General features: G+C 37.4%; 2 protein-coding genes across 2 annotated transcripts; both read left to right on the top strand.

Annotated features, from left to right (window-relative positions):
• Positions 1-1,830: 1,830 nt before the first annotated feature.
• Positions 1,831-6,044, top strand: LOC132967234 (interferon-induced protein 44-like). The gene is made up of 6 exons (XM_061034103.1): positions 1,831-1,899; positions 2,029-2,224; positions 2,855-3,007; positions 4,189-4,360; positions 4,615-4,715; positions 5,625-6,044. The coding sequence occupies exons 1-6, from the start codon at positions 1,883-1,885 to the stop codon at positions 5,823-5,825; spliced, it is 840 nt and encodes a 279-aa protein (XP_060890086.1). The 5' UTR covers positions 1,831-1,882; the 3' UTR covers positions 5,826-6,044.
• A 2,888-nt stretch (positions 6,045-8,932) lies between these two features.
• On the top strand, positions 8,933-14,894 carry LOC132967249 (interferon-induced protein 44-like). Its single transcript, XM_061034104.1, has 8 exons — positions 8,933-9,037; positions 10,680-11,212; positions 12,470-12,518; positions 12,761-12,956; positions 13,070-13,222; positions 13,326-13,497; positions 13,794-13,894; positions 14,696-14,894. The coding sequence occupies exons 2-8, from the start codon at positions 10,741-10,743 to the stop codon at positions 14,888-14,890; spliced, it is 1,338 nt and encodes a 445-aa protein (XP_060890087.1). The 5' UTR covers positions 8,933-9,037; positions 10,680-10,740; the 3' UTR covers positions 14,891-14,894.
• The last annotated feature ends 2,785 nt before the right edge of the window (positions 14,895-17,679 follow it).

Raw genomic sequence — 17,679 nt, forward strand, 5'->3', positions numbered from 1 at the left:
ATCACTCACACTTAAAGTAACATCTCATGAACGTGAATCACAGCTCGACACTCTGGAGAGTGATGATGCTTGTTATAATCCTTATTGCGCCCTCTGCTGGTGAAAGAGAGCTGCTAGTGTAATCCACTGATACTCAAATGAAAGGCGATTTGACTGGATAATAAATCTAGTTATATCGGCGCATATCTGCGATAAAATTAGCCGATACCGATTGTCCCTGGAGCTAATATCGGCCGATATTATCCATTGGCAGATTAATCGGTCGGGCTCTAATGCAAAAAGAACATTTTATGACAATTTGAATTAAGTGTGCAGTTTCTGTTTTTTTTTTTTTAATGTCAGGCATTGTGATAAAAAGTTATTTTGTGTAACACGTGTAACATCATGACATGTGGGAAAGGATCACAGGGTACATTTAAGTCTTGGCTGCCTCAAACAGTGACGGCTTCTAATTTGTCTAAAATTAGCCAAACTGTTTTCAGGAAAACATTGAGTGAGTCTTTTACTACTGACAGAAAGAGTTATGTCTGTTTCTGTGTTTCTTGTTGTGTTCATTCTGCTTGTGCCTCCATTTGTAAACTGACAATAAAAGTTCTTACAGTTCAGACAAGACATTGTGAAAAATTGAGAGACCTACAATCTTTTTTTTGGAGCCATGGATGAATGTAATTATCTTTGTAGTAATTATTTAAGGTTAAAGTATGTAGTCTGTTATATATTGGTGTTTTGGGTTATTGATTATTATATCATTTATTAGGATTATATTGAGTAGGGGGATATCGGGTCACATGGGTATAGGTGGAGATGTATTGATTTAACTCACCTGTTCACCTTTTGTTCTCAGTGGAACAAAACATTTACATTACTTACATTTCACTGCACATCTGTATGAGCATGTGACAAATAAAAATCTTGAATCTTGGAAGAGAGGGGGTGAGCTGGGTTGCTGTATTTTTTGTTGACCGCTATTGTTTCTGGCTCACTGTGATTATGAGTTAGTTCACGTTATCATAATTTGAGTTGATTATCTTTTTTCGTTAATAAAAAAGTCAAAGTTATTTTACGTAGGTCCACAGGACCTATGCATATGTATTACAAATACAAAGGCAAAAACAAGAAATATTATTTTGCATGGTTCACCACTCCAGCAGCAATAACCTGCAGTAGCAGGAGGATTACCATAATAAATGTAAAAGCATGACTGTAAACATTAGGAGAAATCGACATAATGACATGTCAAAAAAAGGAGAGCGATATAATAGAGGCGGCTATATAATATAGAAAAAGAGATCGAGAGCAATGAAAACATCTCAAAAAAGGTGAAATTAAAAGAAAAAGCACAACAATGTACGACACAGGTCAAGGGATAGATGTAATGTAAACATCAATCCCACAGCATATGGAACTATACACCAAACTGCAGTATAGAACCATCCACCTAGAGAAAATGTAGACACCAGAGAAAGACACATTACGACATGTTGAGTGCTTCACACAACATGGAAAAGCACAATACTTAATCACATAATCAAGTAATCAAAAAGACTCGTGTCGTCATACAGGGCTCAATACACAGTCAAATTTATCCGGAAAGGTAGACTCATCATAGAAAAGGCTCAATCAGATGTACCCGAAATAAAACTCCTTAGTGATGGCACAATGAAAAACAGCCTTCTTTTTTAACCGTGCAACAAATTTAGCTAGAAAAATACATTTAATTGCAAATGCAATGGACTATTTATTAGTCTACTTTTTTTTTCTTCTCTGAGAATTTCAACTCTGAGTTGAGTAAAAAAAACAGCAGAAGTACGTATTCTATTAGACTTAGACAACTCTTGATCTCTCTCCAGTTCAACAGAAGTTGGAGACACCATGGAGAGACATGAAGTGGACTGAAGAGTAAGTAAAAACTGGGATTTTAAATAAAGTTGAGCTTGAAATACCCCGATACCTTTCAATCATAAATACACTCCTGCCACGTCAACAAAGTGTGAACAGAAACAGAAAGTGTCTAAAATTACAATCCAGGCAGAAGACAAGTCTGATGGAGACCATCAGCTCCTACAGACCGAGGTGTGGGGAGGGGACTCAGGCTCGGGTGCTCCTCCTGGGACCTCTCGGTTCAGGAAAGTCCAGCTTTGTCAGTTCGGTTCAGTCTGCGTTTAATGGAAGAGTAACGAACCGGGCCATGGTGGGCTCCTCCTCTTCCAGCTTCACCAAGAAGGTAAGAGGAGCACTGATGTGTTTCCGAGGCAAAGTGCTGAAACAGTATCATATTATTCCCTTCTTAAAATAGTAAGATACCTGAGCTTGGGCCTTAGCTAGTCCAGCTCTGCTGGAATCTTCAGGAAAGTATCTGACCAATTCACAAAACCAAGGAAGAAACACTTTTAACCCTCTTCTTGATTGATTACAAATGAAAGAACTGAGGGATAAACAAGCATGGAGGTCTCTTTCTCCTTTACTTGTGAAAATAATTTTGACCAACCACTCCAAAGCATGTCTAGATGTGCCTCTACTCCTTTGACACAGTTAGAACAGCTTAGATGTTATTTATGGGATATCAACTTACACAGTAATACGTTTTGACTAAAGTTAATGTCCACAAACTAACTTTATCTGGTGTTTTTATCTCATGGTAATTATCAGCAGATGTTGTCTTTAAGATCAAATCAGTGAACTCAACATGTTTAAGGCATGTTTTGGCTACAGATTGAACTGACCGTTGAAATGAAAGATTTTAACACATAGTCAACTTACATTCAGATTTAATCTACATTAATGCAATGCTTCACTAAACTGTCTCAAGACAGTCTTTGCACATCAATCCCATGAACTTCCTTGTGTTTGTCAGCTGAAGTTGTTCAACATCCGTGATCAGAAGGGAGAGGATCCTACTGGACTGGTTCTGTGTGATGCTATGGGCCTAGGAGATGGAGAGATGACGGGCCTGACGCTCCATGACGTCCTGTCCATCATCAAAGGTCATGTACCCGAGGGACACAAGGTGAGCTGGATAGGCCTGCAGCAAGGCTTTGAGGATTACAGTGTGAGTCTGAAATGTCTCATCGGTAACTCCCCTACGTCGGGCACTGACATAATGTGCATCTTCTGTGCAGTAGGCATCAGCTTGAACAGCCATGGTATTGATATCCTCTTCCCTCTGGTTATCAACGTTCAACTTCCTAATGAAACATGGAAAGTTCTGTATCTCTCTCTCTGTTTATACATTTCCTCCTGCTGTTCCGACTTTACTCTCCCAACCTGCTGCACACAGCACCAGCATGATGTCAAACGCCTTTATAAAACATCAAATAATTAATAAAAACTAAACTTCTCAGAAAAGTGAACACTTGGACAAAAACAGCCAAAATATAACTAAGTATGACAGAAACCATTTTTGGGGAAGATTAAACAACGTGTGTTTTGACTCTTTAGTTTGACTCAGGTCTCATCTGGATTAAACGATATACTCGACTCATGACAGGATACAATATGTATCATGATATTGTGTTCATGATAAGATCTTACCATGATTTTCTACAATTTTTTCTTTAAAAAAAAATGACATTTAAGTCAATTCATGAAGAAATACGATTCTATTTCATTTAAAATTGTGACAATAAAAGTGCAAAACATCCTTCCTCTTATTTTGACTCCTCTCTTCTTCAGCTACTGATGTCAAATAACAGAACCTTAAACAAACAGCTCCCTCTGCTGGATATAATAAAAAAGTATTGCAAATTTTTTTTTTTTTTAACTAGTATATATTTTCTATTATTATTAGCTATTTTAATAGTATGGCAAGATATGTTTTTGTTCTTATCTGTTAAAATGGAGGAGGCAGTGATTATGATCTATAATTCTATACTGCAGCCTGACAGCAGGGGGGAGCCCCAAATGTTTTGGCATCACTTTTGGGGAGCTGTCATGTCTTTATGATCGGTCTATGCTGTTGACCTGTCCTCTATGGACCATGAGGTTTGGCTCTTTATATTCACTGCAGGACTTGTAACATCACTGATGATGCTCTGATTACTTCACCTTCATGCCTTAAGTTTAGTCAGTTATAAATACCAGCTGAGAAAAATCCAGTCAACCTCAGCTGTAGATTATATTTACATGAGCAAATGCTGGCACACTTTGACACAACACGATGAAGTTACCTTTTTCTTTTTGCTCCCCCAGTTCAGCCCAGACCAGCCGGTGAGGTCTGAGACTGTGGGCTATGTGAAACGGCCCAGCATCAAAGATAAGATCCATTGTGTTGTTTTTGTGGTGGACGCCTCTAAAGTCCTGACCTACCCCAAAGGCCTCAGCACCACCTTCCAGCAGCTCCGAGAGCACATCAGTGACCTGGGTAAGGAAAGGGCCACAGGCAGTGGAACACATAGAGTTTTCACTTAAACAGATCAATGTGACATGAACATTACAACCACTCTGTCCTATTGTTATTGCAACATCAGAAGCAAAATTAAAGCAAGTAAGTCATCTTGTATCTTTTTTTTTTTTTTTTTTACAAATGAAGTTGAAGTTGAACTGCCAGTATGTTCTTTTTTTTCTTCATAAATTGCCTTGAAAGCCATCGTGACCGCACCATGTTCTGTCTGTTAGGTGTTCACCAGGTGGCTCTACTCACCCACGTAGACCATATTTGTACAGAAACGGCCAAAGATGTCACCAAGGTTTACGAAAGCAGAGTCATCAAGGACATGGTAGGTTAAAAAAAAGTCCATATAAGATCCTATAATAATGTGTCAGGAGAAAAATATCAAAACTTAAAAGGTAAATAAAGACAGGAAAAAAACACAGGCTTTTATTATCTCTGTAAATACTCAAGATGCAACAACATTAACCAAATATTTGAACCGTTATATTTTTGAAGATGGATTAAACTTTGGATGTGCAATTCCAGAGTGTGACATTACTTTTGAATCCTATTCAGGATCTTCTCTATGTTGTCCACAATGAGAAAGAAATGCAAACATGAAGACATCTTCCCATTTTTGATCTGTGATTCAAACCTTTAAAAATGAAAATGAAATTCTACTGATGTGTTTTTAAATATTAACGTTAAAACGTTACTGTTAGTTTTTATTTTTACTTTTCGAAGAGCTCTCTCCTTTTTTGTTTTCTCATGATTGCCTTCTGATAACCAACACGTCCTCACACCTGTATGATTTATGTTGTTAGTACCTTTGTTTTGTTGGTAATGATATATAAAAAAATTAATAACAATCATATGAATAAAATAAAAAGTTTCTATACAGAACATAGAAAAAGATCAAATCTCATATGTTACTGAACAGCTGTATTCCATGTTATGTTAAAGCACATATTGCATCTAATAACTTTATTCATTGTCTCCACAGTCTTAGATGACGTTTATATTGAACTGTCATTCACACAGTTGTTCAAGCCATTAACAGTTCCATAAAAAGACAGAATGTAGTGAGATATTTCCAGCTTATACCTTCATCGTTTCATAGTATCCAGAATCCAGAATCATTTTCTGTTGTCGTAGTGTCATGTTATTTAGCATTGAATTGTGTGTGTGTGTGTGTGTGTGTGTGTGTGTGTGTGTGTGTGTGTGTGTGTGTGTGTGTGTGTGTGTGTGTGTGTAGATGGCTAAAGCTGGAGCTCTGTTGGGTATGTCCACCTCCTACATCGTCCCAGTGAAGAACTACTCATCAGAGTTGGATGTGGATGCTAACACTGATGTGCTTCTGCTAAGTGCTGTGGACCACATCCTGCAGTATGCTGATCTGTATTTCCAGGACAATACACCACAGAACATCCAGCCAAAGTTAGACTTAACATTATAGTCCAACCTTGCCCATTAACAGCAAAGTTTAACTTTCTTATTTTTGGTGTGTGTATGATGTTATTGACATCACTTGCTCCTGCCAGCTGTGTCATGCTCTTTATGCAGGTAGCTCTCCTGGTGAATCTCCTCTTATAATAATGAATTTTGCAATAAAATGAACCATATTCTATTCATTTCAATGACTACTTTGCTTCATAAAAAGGCTATTTTAAAAGCATGTTATAAATTATCATTTTATGTCAAGTTTATTTTGACAATTCTCAATTTCTCTCAGGAATGTTTTGTATTCATTTTTTTTTTTTTTTGAGGTGATGGTTTAGAGGTCAGTAAATGCAGACTTTAAAACTGAACTGATTTGTGAAAGTATTTTTAGTCTGGTTACAAATGTCCAAAAACCATTTTGGAGGTGTTTATTATCTTTTATGCAAGATGTTGAAAAAAATCAATAGGTGGCACATGTTAGACAAGATTTTTTTTTTTTTAACAGTTCAGAGAGTTAGTTTACAACAGGGTTGTAAAATAACAAAATATAATAACTTTGCTTGGGAATACTTTAGTATGTTTTTAGAAAATCTGTATTTTACTAGAGTATTTTTCATTCTACAGTTAATTCACTACATTTTATCTTTAAAAATGATACTTCTACTGCACCACATGTTGGACACCTCTTTGCTTGTTACAATATAGAACCTGAATGTTACCGCCAGTCTCTAATCATCAGTTCTGATTATCTGGGCCATGCATGTTCACGTTAGATCAAACAAATGAAGGTGGGTGCTCTTATTAAAACATATCCAGCCATGTCTTCAGATTGTGACACCATGGTTGCTCCTTCATCTCTCTCAGACTCCAGCACGACAGCAGAATGCCGCTCCGCTAAGCTCTGACAAAGAAGTCTGGCTGTCTCGTACTTTTGGTTACTTTTTGTTACTATACTTGAATACATTTTAACACCAGATACTTTTGATGCGTAAGTGCTTTTATAAATGGGTACTTTAAGACTTTGACTTTAGTCATTTATTTTAAGGTGTCTTTTACTACTGCAAACGTCGAGTCGTTTCATACTGATTGCGGTCTGATTGCTCAACACGGCACGAAGAAAGTACTTCTGGCCCCTGTAGCCAATCATTGCAACGCGGTCGGCATGAACCCGTCCGCGTTGTTACAAAATCTCGGAGGTGGGCGGCTGGGCGCTCAGATCCTCCGCGGACCATTCTCGCGCCGACCGCGATTGCGCAATATCGCCGCGCCGACCGCAAGAAGCATGAAACCTGATTCAATGAGTCGCAATGTGCAGCACATGGCTAATTTACATAACGTTATTTTTCCGTGAAAACACTGTGGAAAGATTCGAAGTCTGGCTAGCAAGTCAGCCTTTCTGTTCAACATCATGTCTGATCATATTTACTGTTTGGTAGCCATAGGTAAAGATGTTGAGAGAAATGTGTGCTTGCTTGAAGGTAACTTCATACAGCTTTCTGCTTCATTATTATCTCAGGCAACATTAAAGTGACAGCTGGTCAACACGTGTAATAAGTTAGGCCAGAGGGAATATACACTTAATGAGAATCAGCAGGAGCAAAACATCAGGTTCATATATTGATAATGTTACATATATATGATAGAAAAGATGGGAAAATATTGTCATACTTGATGACTGTATTATGATGCTCTCTCAGACTCTTGCCCTGAGAGCTACCTGCATAGTGACTGCCCTTCACATCACCCCTTAGTAGAACATGGTAAGCCCAGTTCTGCAAATTCATCTCATTTATAAAAAGGGACTGAAGGTTGGGAGCATGTGTTTTTCATGTTTCACTGAAGCTTTATCAAAAAGTTAGAACAGAACATAGATATCGACAAGCAATTGTGTTTTTCTTATTGTTTGCACTGCTTCTTTAGTCGGTCTGAATGCTAAAATCGTCTGTAAATTCACATTTTAAATCTGATATTTAAAAAAAATCTTGTGGATTAATGTGTGTCTTTGTAAATAATACAACAAAGAGTAAGGTCTAGAGTCTATACTGTAGATCTGCTAGATCTTGATTTCGCACATACTTAACTTGACGTTTCTGTTTAATATGGAAGCTATGGAGGCCCATTTCCTCCAGTTAAAAAAATAAAAATGAAAATTTGGCTTTTTTGAGATTTTTTTTCATTCAAAATTATGAGATAATAAAGTCATAATAATGAGATAAAAAGTCGAAATAATGAGATAAAAAGTCGAAATTATGACAAAAAGTCGACTGTGACACATTGACAGTTAAACGGTATACAGTCAATGCTACGTAAACAGTAATGTAATGTGTTTAGTTCCAGCGACAAACAGATTAAAAGACATAACTATTTATTATGCATCTATCGTTTACTACATTTGGCAGAATTAGGATTGCTTGAACTGCTTTAGGATTGCATATCGTTTACATGGCTGGGCAAGTGAGGGGATGCGGGGACTGCAATGCCAGCTGGAGCACATGCACACTTACCAAGTCGTAATTTCGACTTTTTATCTCAGAATTTCTTAGACTTAGACAACTTTATTTATCCCAGAGGGCAATTTGGTTCCAGAGTCCACCCAGACAATGCAGACATTTACAAACAAACAACAGAAGGAGATTAATCAGAGACAACAAACAAATCAGTATTTGGCAAAGGTAAGCGTTGGCACGATAATACCCTCGTGTGGTCTGTTTGGGCAATGACACCCACAAGGGCCAGATAAAAAGCTCAGTCTAAGGACAACAGAAATAAATAAGTCAATAAATACATAACTAAGACATTCAAGGATGCATCGTGGTCACATTGAAGACTACATTCAAGGACTGTACATACAGGCCCCTGGAGCAGAAGTCACGGAATAAACCACTTGAGCAAGGGACACGAAAAACAAAGAGAACATTTTGATCTTTATCTCATAATTTCGGCTTTTCATCTCATTATTATGACTTTATTATCTCGTAATTTTGAATTTGAATTGAAAAAATCTCAACAAAGCCAAATTTTCATTTTTATTTTTTTAACTGGCGGAAATGGGCTTCCATAGTTTAAGGATTAAACTTACACTGAAGCAAAATTATTCAAGTGAGGTCACTTTCAGTTTCATTTTACCAGAAAGCCCGTCCCCGCCTACTGTAGTTTATTGTCTGTCCAACAGTCATCTCTTCACTGAAACGGTCCAGCCACCTCCTTAGCTGTTTACAAGACAAGAAGGTAAGGATGCAAACACAAAGAGTTTTATTTAATATTACACTTTTAGTAAGTTATAAGACAGGGTCGGAGTAGAGCTTCTGCTATCCACAGATTGTTGGATAAACGGATTTTTTTAGTAACACCATTAAATCCAGTGGTAGGAACTTGAGTAACCATTTCTTTCTTCTCTTTCATGTGCATGTGGGTCCTATTATGTAGCCTAACTTTTTACATAAATCGTTTTTTATCGCCCATTAAGCGAACGGTTAACTGATGTGAAAAAGCAGATGTTCATTGTTTATCTGTGTTGCCTGTAGGCTGTAATTGTTTTCCTCGGGTCGGTTTTTCTGCGAAAGCTCTGTTTTGAAAGTTACATATAGTTCATTTGAAATAAGGAGTGATGTTGGACTGTAGTTTCAAACAGGTTTGACACACCCTGATGATGAATGTAGGGACAAGGTGGGGTTGTTATTTTTGAACTATAACTATTACCTATGAGACTGACAAAGCATATTTTGCATATTTTATCAAATGAAGAGGTAAAACCGAAAGACATAAGGGTATATGTGTGGTATCTAAAGCAAATTAATCTGTAAATGAGCATTTCGGATTCAGAGCTCAAACTGTACCTACATACAAATATACATAGGCCTACATACATACTGTACTAGGGGTTGGAATCACCAGTGGCCCCACGATACGATATTATCATGATAGTCTACTTAGAATTGTGATACAATATATTGTGATTTAACTTTTTTAACTGCATATTATGTCCAAATCAAGAACTGTTTTGTCTAATAAGAAAACATTCTCAGTCTATTCATGTCACTTCAGTCTTATTACTTCTACACAAAGGAAGTCAAGCCTCCAAAATTAACAACACTGTGATCAAAGTAAAACCCTGTAAAAGGCTGCATACACCTTACAATCTGGACTGTTAGTATTTCAGTGTAATCAAACTGATTTTTTAACAATGCAACTTGCTCCAAATTAATTGTCCAACCCCTTCAGCAATTACAAATTAAAGAAGCATATTTGCTATTAATATAATAACAATATCGATACTTTGGGGCCATGAGCCAATTTCATATCAGCAAACAAAATATTGCGATACTATACTGTATCAATTTTTTCCACGCACCTCTAATACATAGGCTACATAAACCCTTTTCACACACACAGAAATCTCCTGAAAAACTCTGAGATTACCCGGAGGGATTGTGTATGGTGTGGTGACGTGAGAACACAGCAGCATATACGCCAAAGAATTAATCTCAAACCAATAGGAAGGGAATGACGTTTATATACTGTGTCTGCTGCACGGTGCAGAGTGTCTGCATGCGACCACTACGATCTCCGTGCACATAATTAAACGGCTGCATTATGTTTTCTGTTGTTCTCCGTTCTGGTGTGGATGTTGTCATTCCATTGGACTACACATAGCATTGATATAAAGGAAAATATTGTCATAATAGCGTCGTATAATTATCTAGATATTATCCGGAGTGCTTATGTGAAAACGGCTATATAGACATACATACACACACATGTGCACATACAGAAGTGTTAATACAATGTTTTACAATTAATCATTTACATTACCATCATTTTACTAACTTACTGTTTATATTATAAAGAATCTGTTTCTTTTTCTATTTAGACACCAAAGTACCACTGAAGATTTATTCAGCATCAGTTACAAAACTGACCAGCTGTCCACCATGAACCCTAGACTTACAAGAAACCAGCAGAGAGGAATCTGCGCCCAGCTGGGAAGATTCAATCTGCAGCTGTTGTACAAGGCCAGCATCCATGGCTTCACCGGTCCAGCCTTCCACCAACAATGTGACACCCGCAGTCCCACAGTCTCTGTGGGCTTCAATGCCTCTGGTTATGTTTTTGGAGGCTACACCAAACAACCATTCAGTCAGTCAGAACAGTATGTGCATGATGATCAGGCCTTCCTTTTCACGTTCAGTGGAGAAAAGCTCCTCAAATATCCAGTCACAGGCCCTGCTAATGCAGTGAGAATGATTGGTAATTCTGGGCCATATTTTGGAGAAGCATTGGTTCTGGTAACTGGAAGCAAACCCGTGGTCCACAGCAATCCAGGGAATTATTACAACTTCACTGCTGCAGAAATGCATGGCAATGACCTCAACATGACTGAGTGTGAAGTTTACCAAGTCGTAGGTGAGTTCATAAAAGTGAATATCTTGTTTTTCTGTTATTTGTCGAGATATTCTTGAGGTACAGCAAACGAGGAAGAGGTGGTGAAGAGTTGTTGTGTCTTGTATCAGGCAGATGGCTAAAAGTACTAAAAGTTGATTATGATGTAATGCAACAGAAGCTTGCATTTTCCTAGTCCTCTGTCTCATTAGCAACCCCATTTGATTATATATCTAAAAATCTAGAGTAGAAGGCAGTTAGGGACCGCCAATGAAGGTTTAACTTACTGTGGGAATAATAATAACTTGCAGGAAAACCAGGTTTTTATTAGTCAGCAGCAAAATTGCTGCCTGCAGTAGGGATGTGCACAATTAGTCAACTAAATGATCAAACATCTTCACCCTTGCTAGTCGGCATCAGAATTACAAGTCTGTGACCCAAACTTCTGGACAAATGTTTTGTCTAAGCTGTAATGCAGACACCTGCCACTAGCCAGGGCTGAAGATTCCCCACTCTAATGATGGATGGCATTCATAGGAGCAGCATGGTTTGTCCACCACTTTTCTAGGCATGATAGGTGTTCGTAAAACATTGTCAAGAAGGGCTGAGGGAGGTTTATGCTGAGTGCCAAACATGATGAACTCAATGGACGTGCTATCAGAGATATTGAAACACTAGGAATCAAAAAATCTACCTTATCATGATTTATTGTAGGAGTGTAGTTGTGTCTGACACCAACTGAATCTGGTTTGTCTAAAAATAAATGAAACTATGAATTATCTTTAAATTAGCTTAAAGCCCCTGTGAGGAACGTGGAAACTTCTGGGTTGTGTTGATTTTGGCGCCACCTGTGGGCAAGGGGCTACGTCTTTGCTGTACATGTACAAGTGAAGATTTTTTATTTTATTTTATAATGAAAATCTCATCCTTCTTTACTATAAGTGTTTAACATGCTTCCCAAATTTAACCTTTTGCGTGGAAAATTATTTTTAAAAAGGCTGTTTCGGCAGCATGCTGTAAATCACCTTGTCAGGCATTAAAATTCAGTGTATGGAAATTATTTCATTGTGTTTCATAACCAGCTCAAAACTCCTCACAGGAGCTTTAAACAACACAGTAACACTATGAGTGTCCTGCTCTGTCAACCTGCTCACTATGAATTATTCCTTACATATGTTGTCAGTGTATTATAGAAACTCCTCACCAAGGAAAAAAGGTTAAACATTGTGGATGGTACGAGATCATTGTTTTAAAAAGTTGTTTTGTGTTTTTTTTAAACAGAAATGACCGCACTGGAGAGCCCATGGAGAACTGTAATCTGGGAAACTGAGTAAGCTGGATATCTTATGATTTAATGTACTATAATATATCAAGTAAGAAAAAGAATGATCTTCAGAAACAGTCATGTTGATTATTAGGATGAAATAACAAAAGTGTTTTAGACAGCATAATAGGCAACGAGGATGTGCTTGGCAGGGCATACAGTGCCATACTCAGTCCTAGCTTTCAGGTTATCACTGATTTGATGTATGTACAAATTGTTTTTCAATCAGCATTTTCTTGATTCTATAGGAAGAGAACAGAGCTGATGGATAAATTAAGGACCTACAGACCATTAGTCAACTCTGTGTCCAAGGCTCGGGTCCTGTTAATTGGGCCAGTTGGAGCTGGAAAGTCTAGCTTCTTCAATTCTCTCAACTCTGTGTTCAGAGGCCACGTCACCAATCAGGCCATGGCTGGATGCTCCACCACCAGCCTCACCACACAGGTTACAGTCCGACTATTAATCATTTCCATTAGTGACTAAGTCACTAATGACATTAGAGACTGATTTGAAAATGAAAACCTTGTGATTTGTTCCTTTTCTGCTTTGTTCAACAGTTTCGCACCTACACTTTGAAAGATGGGCGAGAAGGAAAACCTCTGCCAATCATCTTGTGTGATACCATGGGGTTAGAGGAAAGCACAGGGGCGGGGGTAGGCTTGGATGACATCATCAGCATACTTAAGGGCCATGTGCCAGATCGCTATCAGGTAAAGCATTTTGTCACATGTAAGAGGATATTAAAAGTATGAGCCACTGAGTTGACTTCAGTTTAAACAAACTTTTCTTTTTTCTTTTTACTGAACATCTCAGTTCAACCCCTCTGCCTCTTTGCAGTTGGATATCCACGGATATCGTGAGCGTCCAGAGCTTAAGGACAAGGTCCACTGTGTTGTGTACGTCCTTGATGCCTGCAAGGTCTCCATCATGCCCTCAAAGCTGGAGGAGAAACTGGAAGTTATCCGCAAAAAGATCAACTTGATTGGTCAGTAACATTTAGACCTATCTTGGGCCAGAGGTAACAGTTCATGCTGATCTGTAGAAAACTGAGCACAAGTTTGGTTCTGTATTTGCAGTATGTTTGCTGTAATACACTTTTTTTTCATTTGCAGCAGGTATCCTTTATATTTTTTTTTCTTGTGTATTTTTTAAAATGTATTGTTAATATTCATGTTTTTATATTGAAGCTTTGTTTGGACTTGTTGGCTTTTGAGTACTTCTGTATTTTTGACCTGACACTAAAGAATACCCAGTGAAATGTCCTTTCTTTGTTGTTTCCAGGAGTCCCTCAGCTAATCCTGCTCACCAAAGTAGATGAAGCCTGTCCTCTAGTGTTAGAGGACGTGAGAAACGTTTACAAGAGTTTGTACATTAAGCAAATGGTGAGGACTAAGGTTTTATGTTTAAAGGATGAATGTGCGACATTTTACACATAAATATAACAGAAATCAAGTATATTCTATTTTATTCTATTCTATTCTATTCTATTCTATATCCTCTGAAAATAACTTTGTGAGTCATGACTGTCTACAATGAGTGTAACACTCGAGTCCTGCTGTCTGTGATGTTGTCTGAGCCGTATCTACAGCGTGTTTACATGGACGGGACGGCCGGCTGGCTCATCCCCTTACGTATAAAAGTTGTTTGTAAGTGAGGGACTAGAGAAAAGAAGAATAACATACTGTACTCACTGCTTATTAGAATGTCAAGTAAGCGTTTTTAGATCACGGTCATTTCGTGTAAATTTACATGCTGTGTGAAGCTTCGAGCAAAACAAAGAGAGCTAGCATTAGCATGCTAACACAACAATGCCGCTCGAGTTGTTTTGGTTGGATCAAAAAGTCGCAAGAAAAGTATAAAAATGTCCTGTGAAGTTTAATCTTCAGATCTAAGAGATAATCTTCGAGGCTGAGAGTTGATCAGATAAATACAACCTTCACGTATCATGTGTATTATGAAGCTTAATACATCAGTAGGATTGCAGGTAATCAAAGTCATATCATTTACATTTATTGGTCATGCAAGTTTTGTTTAAAAGTTGTTTATCTTGTTAAAGGTAAGAAGCCATAAACAACAATTTCATAACCTAACTTTTACTCATTGGTAAGACAAATAAAGAATGTTTAACTTAGAAAAGTTAGCACAATTCATTTTTAGCTTTTAAAAAGTGTTTTGTTATCCAGATGCAGGAGGCCAGCAGTCGGTTCGGTCTGCCGTTGTCCTGTGTTGTTCCGGTGAAGAACTACAGCGAGGAGTTGGAAGTGAACCCAAACTGTGACATCCTGCTGCTCAGTGCTGTCAATCAGATGCTTCGCTTCACTGATAACTACTTTGACGACATCAGTGACCGAGTCAGCAACATTAAAACCAAAGAGTAAGAAGTGTTTGTTCAGCAGATACACAAACACTTAATGGTGTATGAATGCTGCAGCCATCATCATCATCTATCAGCACAAACCTGCATCGTGCTTCTTAACTGGTAGTTTTTCAAAGCAGCTCTTGGAATTTATAATACTCAAACGGTGGAGGACAATATTTGATAAACCATTGATGATAGTCACATGGTGGCTGTTATGTTCTGATGTACGGCTCAGGGTGTGATGCTTAAATGCTGCTATAATGTTGTACCACTTTATTCTGGGCTGCTCTGGTCTCAGATTCGATCTTACAGTATTCATTACTTTAACTCTTTGTAACTTTATGGGTAACTGAAATAGATTCCAGTACAGTTGTATTTTATTAAGCTTAGTTATAAAGTTTACATTTTGGGGGTCTGACATATTTTGTGTTTACATTCCATATGATAAGTTTTTTATTAACCAAACATGATTGAACTTCAACAAAGCCTACTTTTTTACTTACTTATGTTAAGATTTACAAAAAAAAATGTATTTCCACAGATTTTGACAAATACAAGAACTGTTAACTATGGCACACACTATTGAAATTATTTTAATGCACTAATAGTTTCAAACCTGTAAACCTTATTCATAAACATTAACAGTGCAAACTAGTGCCCGACAGATACCAATATCTATATAGGAAGAGAAAAATTCAGATATATCAGCCGATATCTTTCTTAGATCTATCTTTGTTCTGTAGCGATAGAGATATATATATAGATGCGTTGATCCCTCACATGCAGTTATCGAATGCTTGTGGAGAAGATATATAAAGATGCCCACTCAACTGCAAAGTATTTGTAATTTATTTCAAGGATAGCCCCTTGAGATGCGTCATCTCATTTTCAAGGGGGTCCTTACAAAACATAAATTAATCATCATAATACAAAATCAAAATAAAAGGTAAATCCAAAACATAATACCAAACATTTAAACACAGAGACACCCACACTCACAATCACTCACACTTAAAGTAACATCTCATGAACGTGAATCACAGCTCGACACTCTGGAGAGTGATGATGCTTGTTATAATCCTTATTGCGCCCTCTGCTGGTGAAAGAGAGCTGCTAGTGTAATCCACTGATACTCAAATGAAAGGCGATTTGACTGGATAATAAATCTAGTTATATCGGCGCATATCTGCGATAAAATTAGCCGATACCGATTGTCCCTGGAGCTAATATCGGCCGATATTATCCATTGGCAGATTAATCGGTCGGGCTCTAATGCAAAAAGAACATTTTATGACAATTTGAATTAAGTGTGCAGTTTCTGTTTTGTTTTTTTTAATGTCAGGCATTGTGATAAAAAGCTATTTTGTGTAACACGTGTAACATCATGACATGTGGGAAAGGATCACAGGGTACATTTAAGTCTTGGCTGCCTCAAACAGTGACGGCTTCTAATTTGTCTAAAATTAGCCAAACTGTTTTCAGGAAAACATTGAGTGAGTCTTTTACTACTGACAGAAAGAGTTATGTCTGTTTCTGTGTTTCTTGTTGTGTTCATTCTGCTTGTGCCTCCATTTGTAAACTGACAATAAAAGTTCTTACAGTTCAGACAAGACATTGTGAAAAATTGAGAGACCTACAATCTTTTTTTTGGAGCCATGGATGAATGTAATTATCTTTGTAGTAATTATTTAAGGTTAAAGTATGTAGTCTGTTATATATTGGTGTTTTGGGTTATTGATTATTATATCATTTATTAGGATTATATTGAGTAGGGGGATATCGGGTCACATGGGTATAGGTGGAGATGTATTGATTTAACTCACCTGTTCACCTTTTGTTCTCAGTGGAACAAAACATTTACATTACTTACATTTCACTGCACATCTGTATGAGCATGTGACAAATAAAAATCTTGAATCTTGGAAGAGAGGGGGTGAGCTGGGTTGCTGTATTTTTTGTTGACCGCTATTGTTTCTGGCTCACTGTGATTATGAGTTAGTTCACGTTATCATAATTTGAGTTGATTATCTTTTTTCGTTAATAAAAAAGTCAAAGTTATTTTACGTAGGTCCACAGGACCTATGCATATGTATTACAAATACAAAGGCAAAAACAAGAAATATTATTTTGCATGGTTCACCACTCCAGCAGCAATAACCTGCAGTAGCAGGAGGATTACCATAATAAATGTAAAAGCATGACTGTAAACATCAGGAGAAATCGACATAATGACATGTCAAAAAAAGGAGAGCGATATAATAGAGGCGGCTATATAATATAGAAAAAGAGATCGAGAGCAATGAAAAAATCTCAAAAAAGGTGAAATTAAAAGAAAAAGCACAACAATGTACGACACAGGTCAAGGGATAGATGTAATGTAAACATCAATCCCACAGCATATGGAACTATACACCAAACTGCAGTATAGAACCATCCACCTAGAGAAAATGTAGACACCAAAGAAAGACACATTACGGCATGTTGAGTGCTTCACACAACATGGAAAAGCACAATACTTAATCACATAATCAAGTAATCAAAAAGACTCGTGTCGTCATACAGGGCTCAATACACAGTCAAATTTATGCGGAAAGGTAGACTCATCAGAGAAAAGGCTCAATCAGATGTACCCGAAATAAAACTCCTTAGTGATGGCACAATGAAAAACAGCCTTCTTTTTTAACCGTGCAACAAATTTAGCTAGAAAAATACATTTAATTGCAAATGCAATGGACTATTTATTAGTCTACTTTTTTTTTCTTCTCTGAGAATTTCAACTCTGAGTTGAGTAAAAAAAACAGCAGAAGT

Source organism: Labrus mixtus, chromosome 3, assembly GCF_963584025.1.
Source record: "Labrus mixtus chromosome 3, fLabMix1.1, whole genome shotgun sequence".
Classification (NCBI taxonomy): Eukaryota; Metazoa; Chordata; class Actinopteri; order Labriformes; family Labridae; genus Labrus; species Labrus mixtus.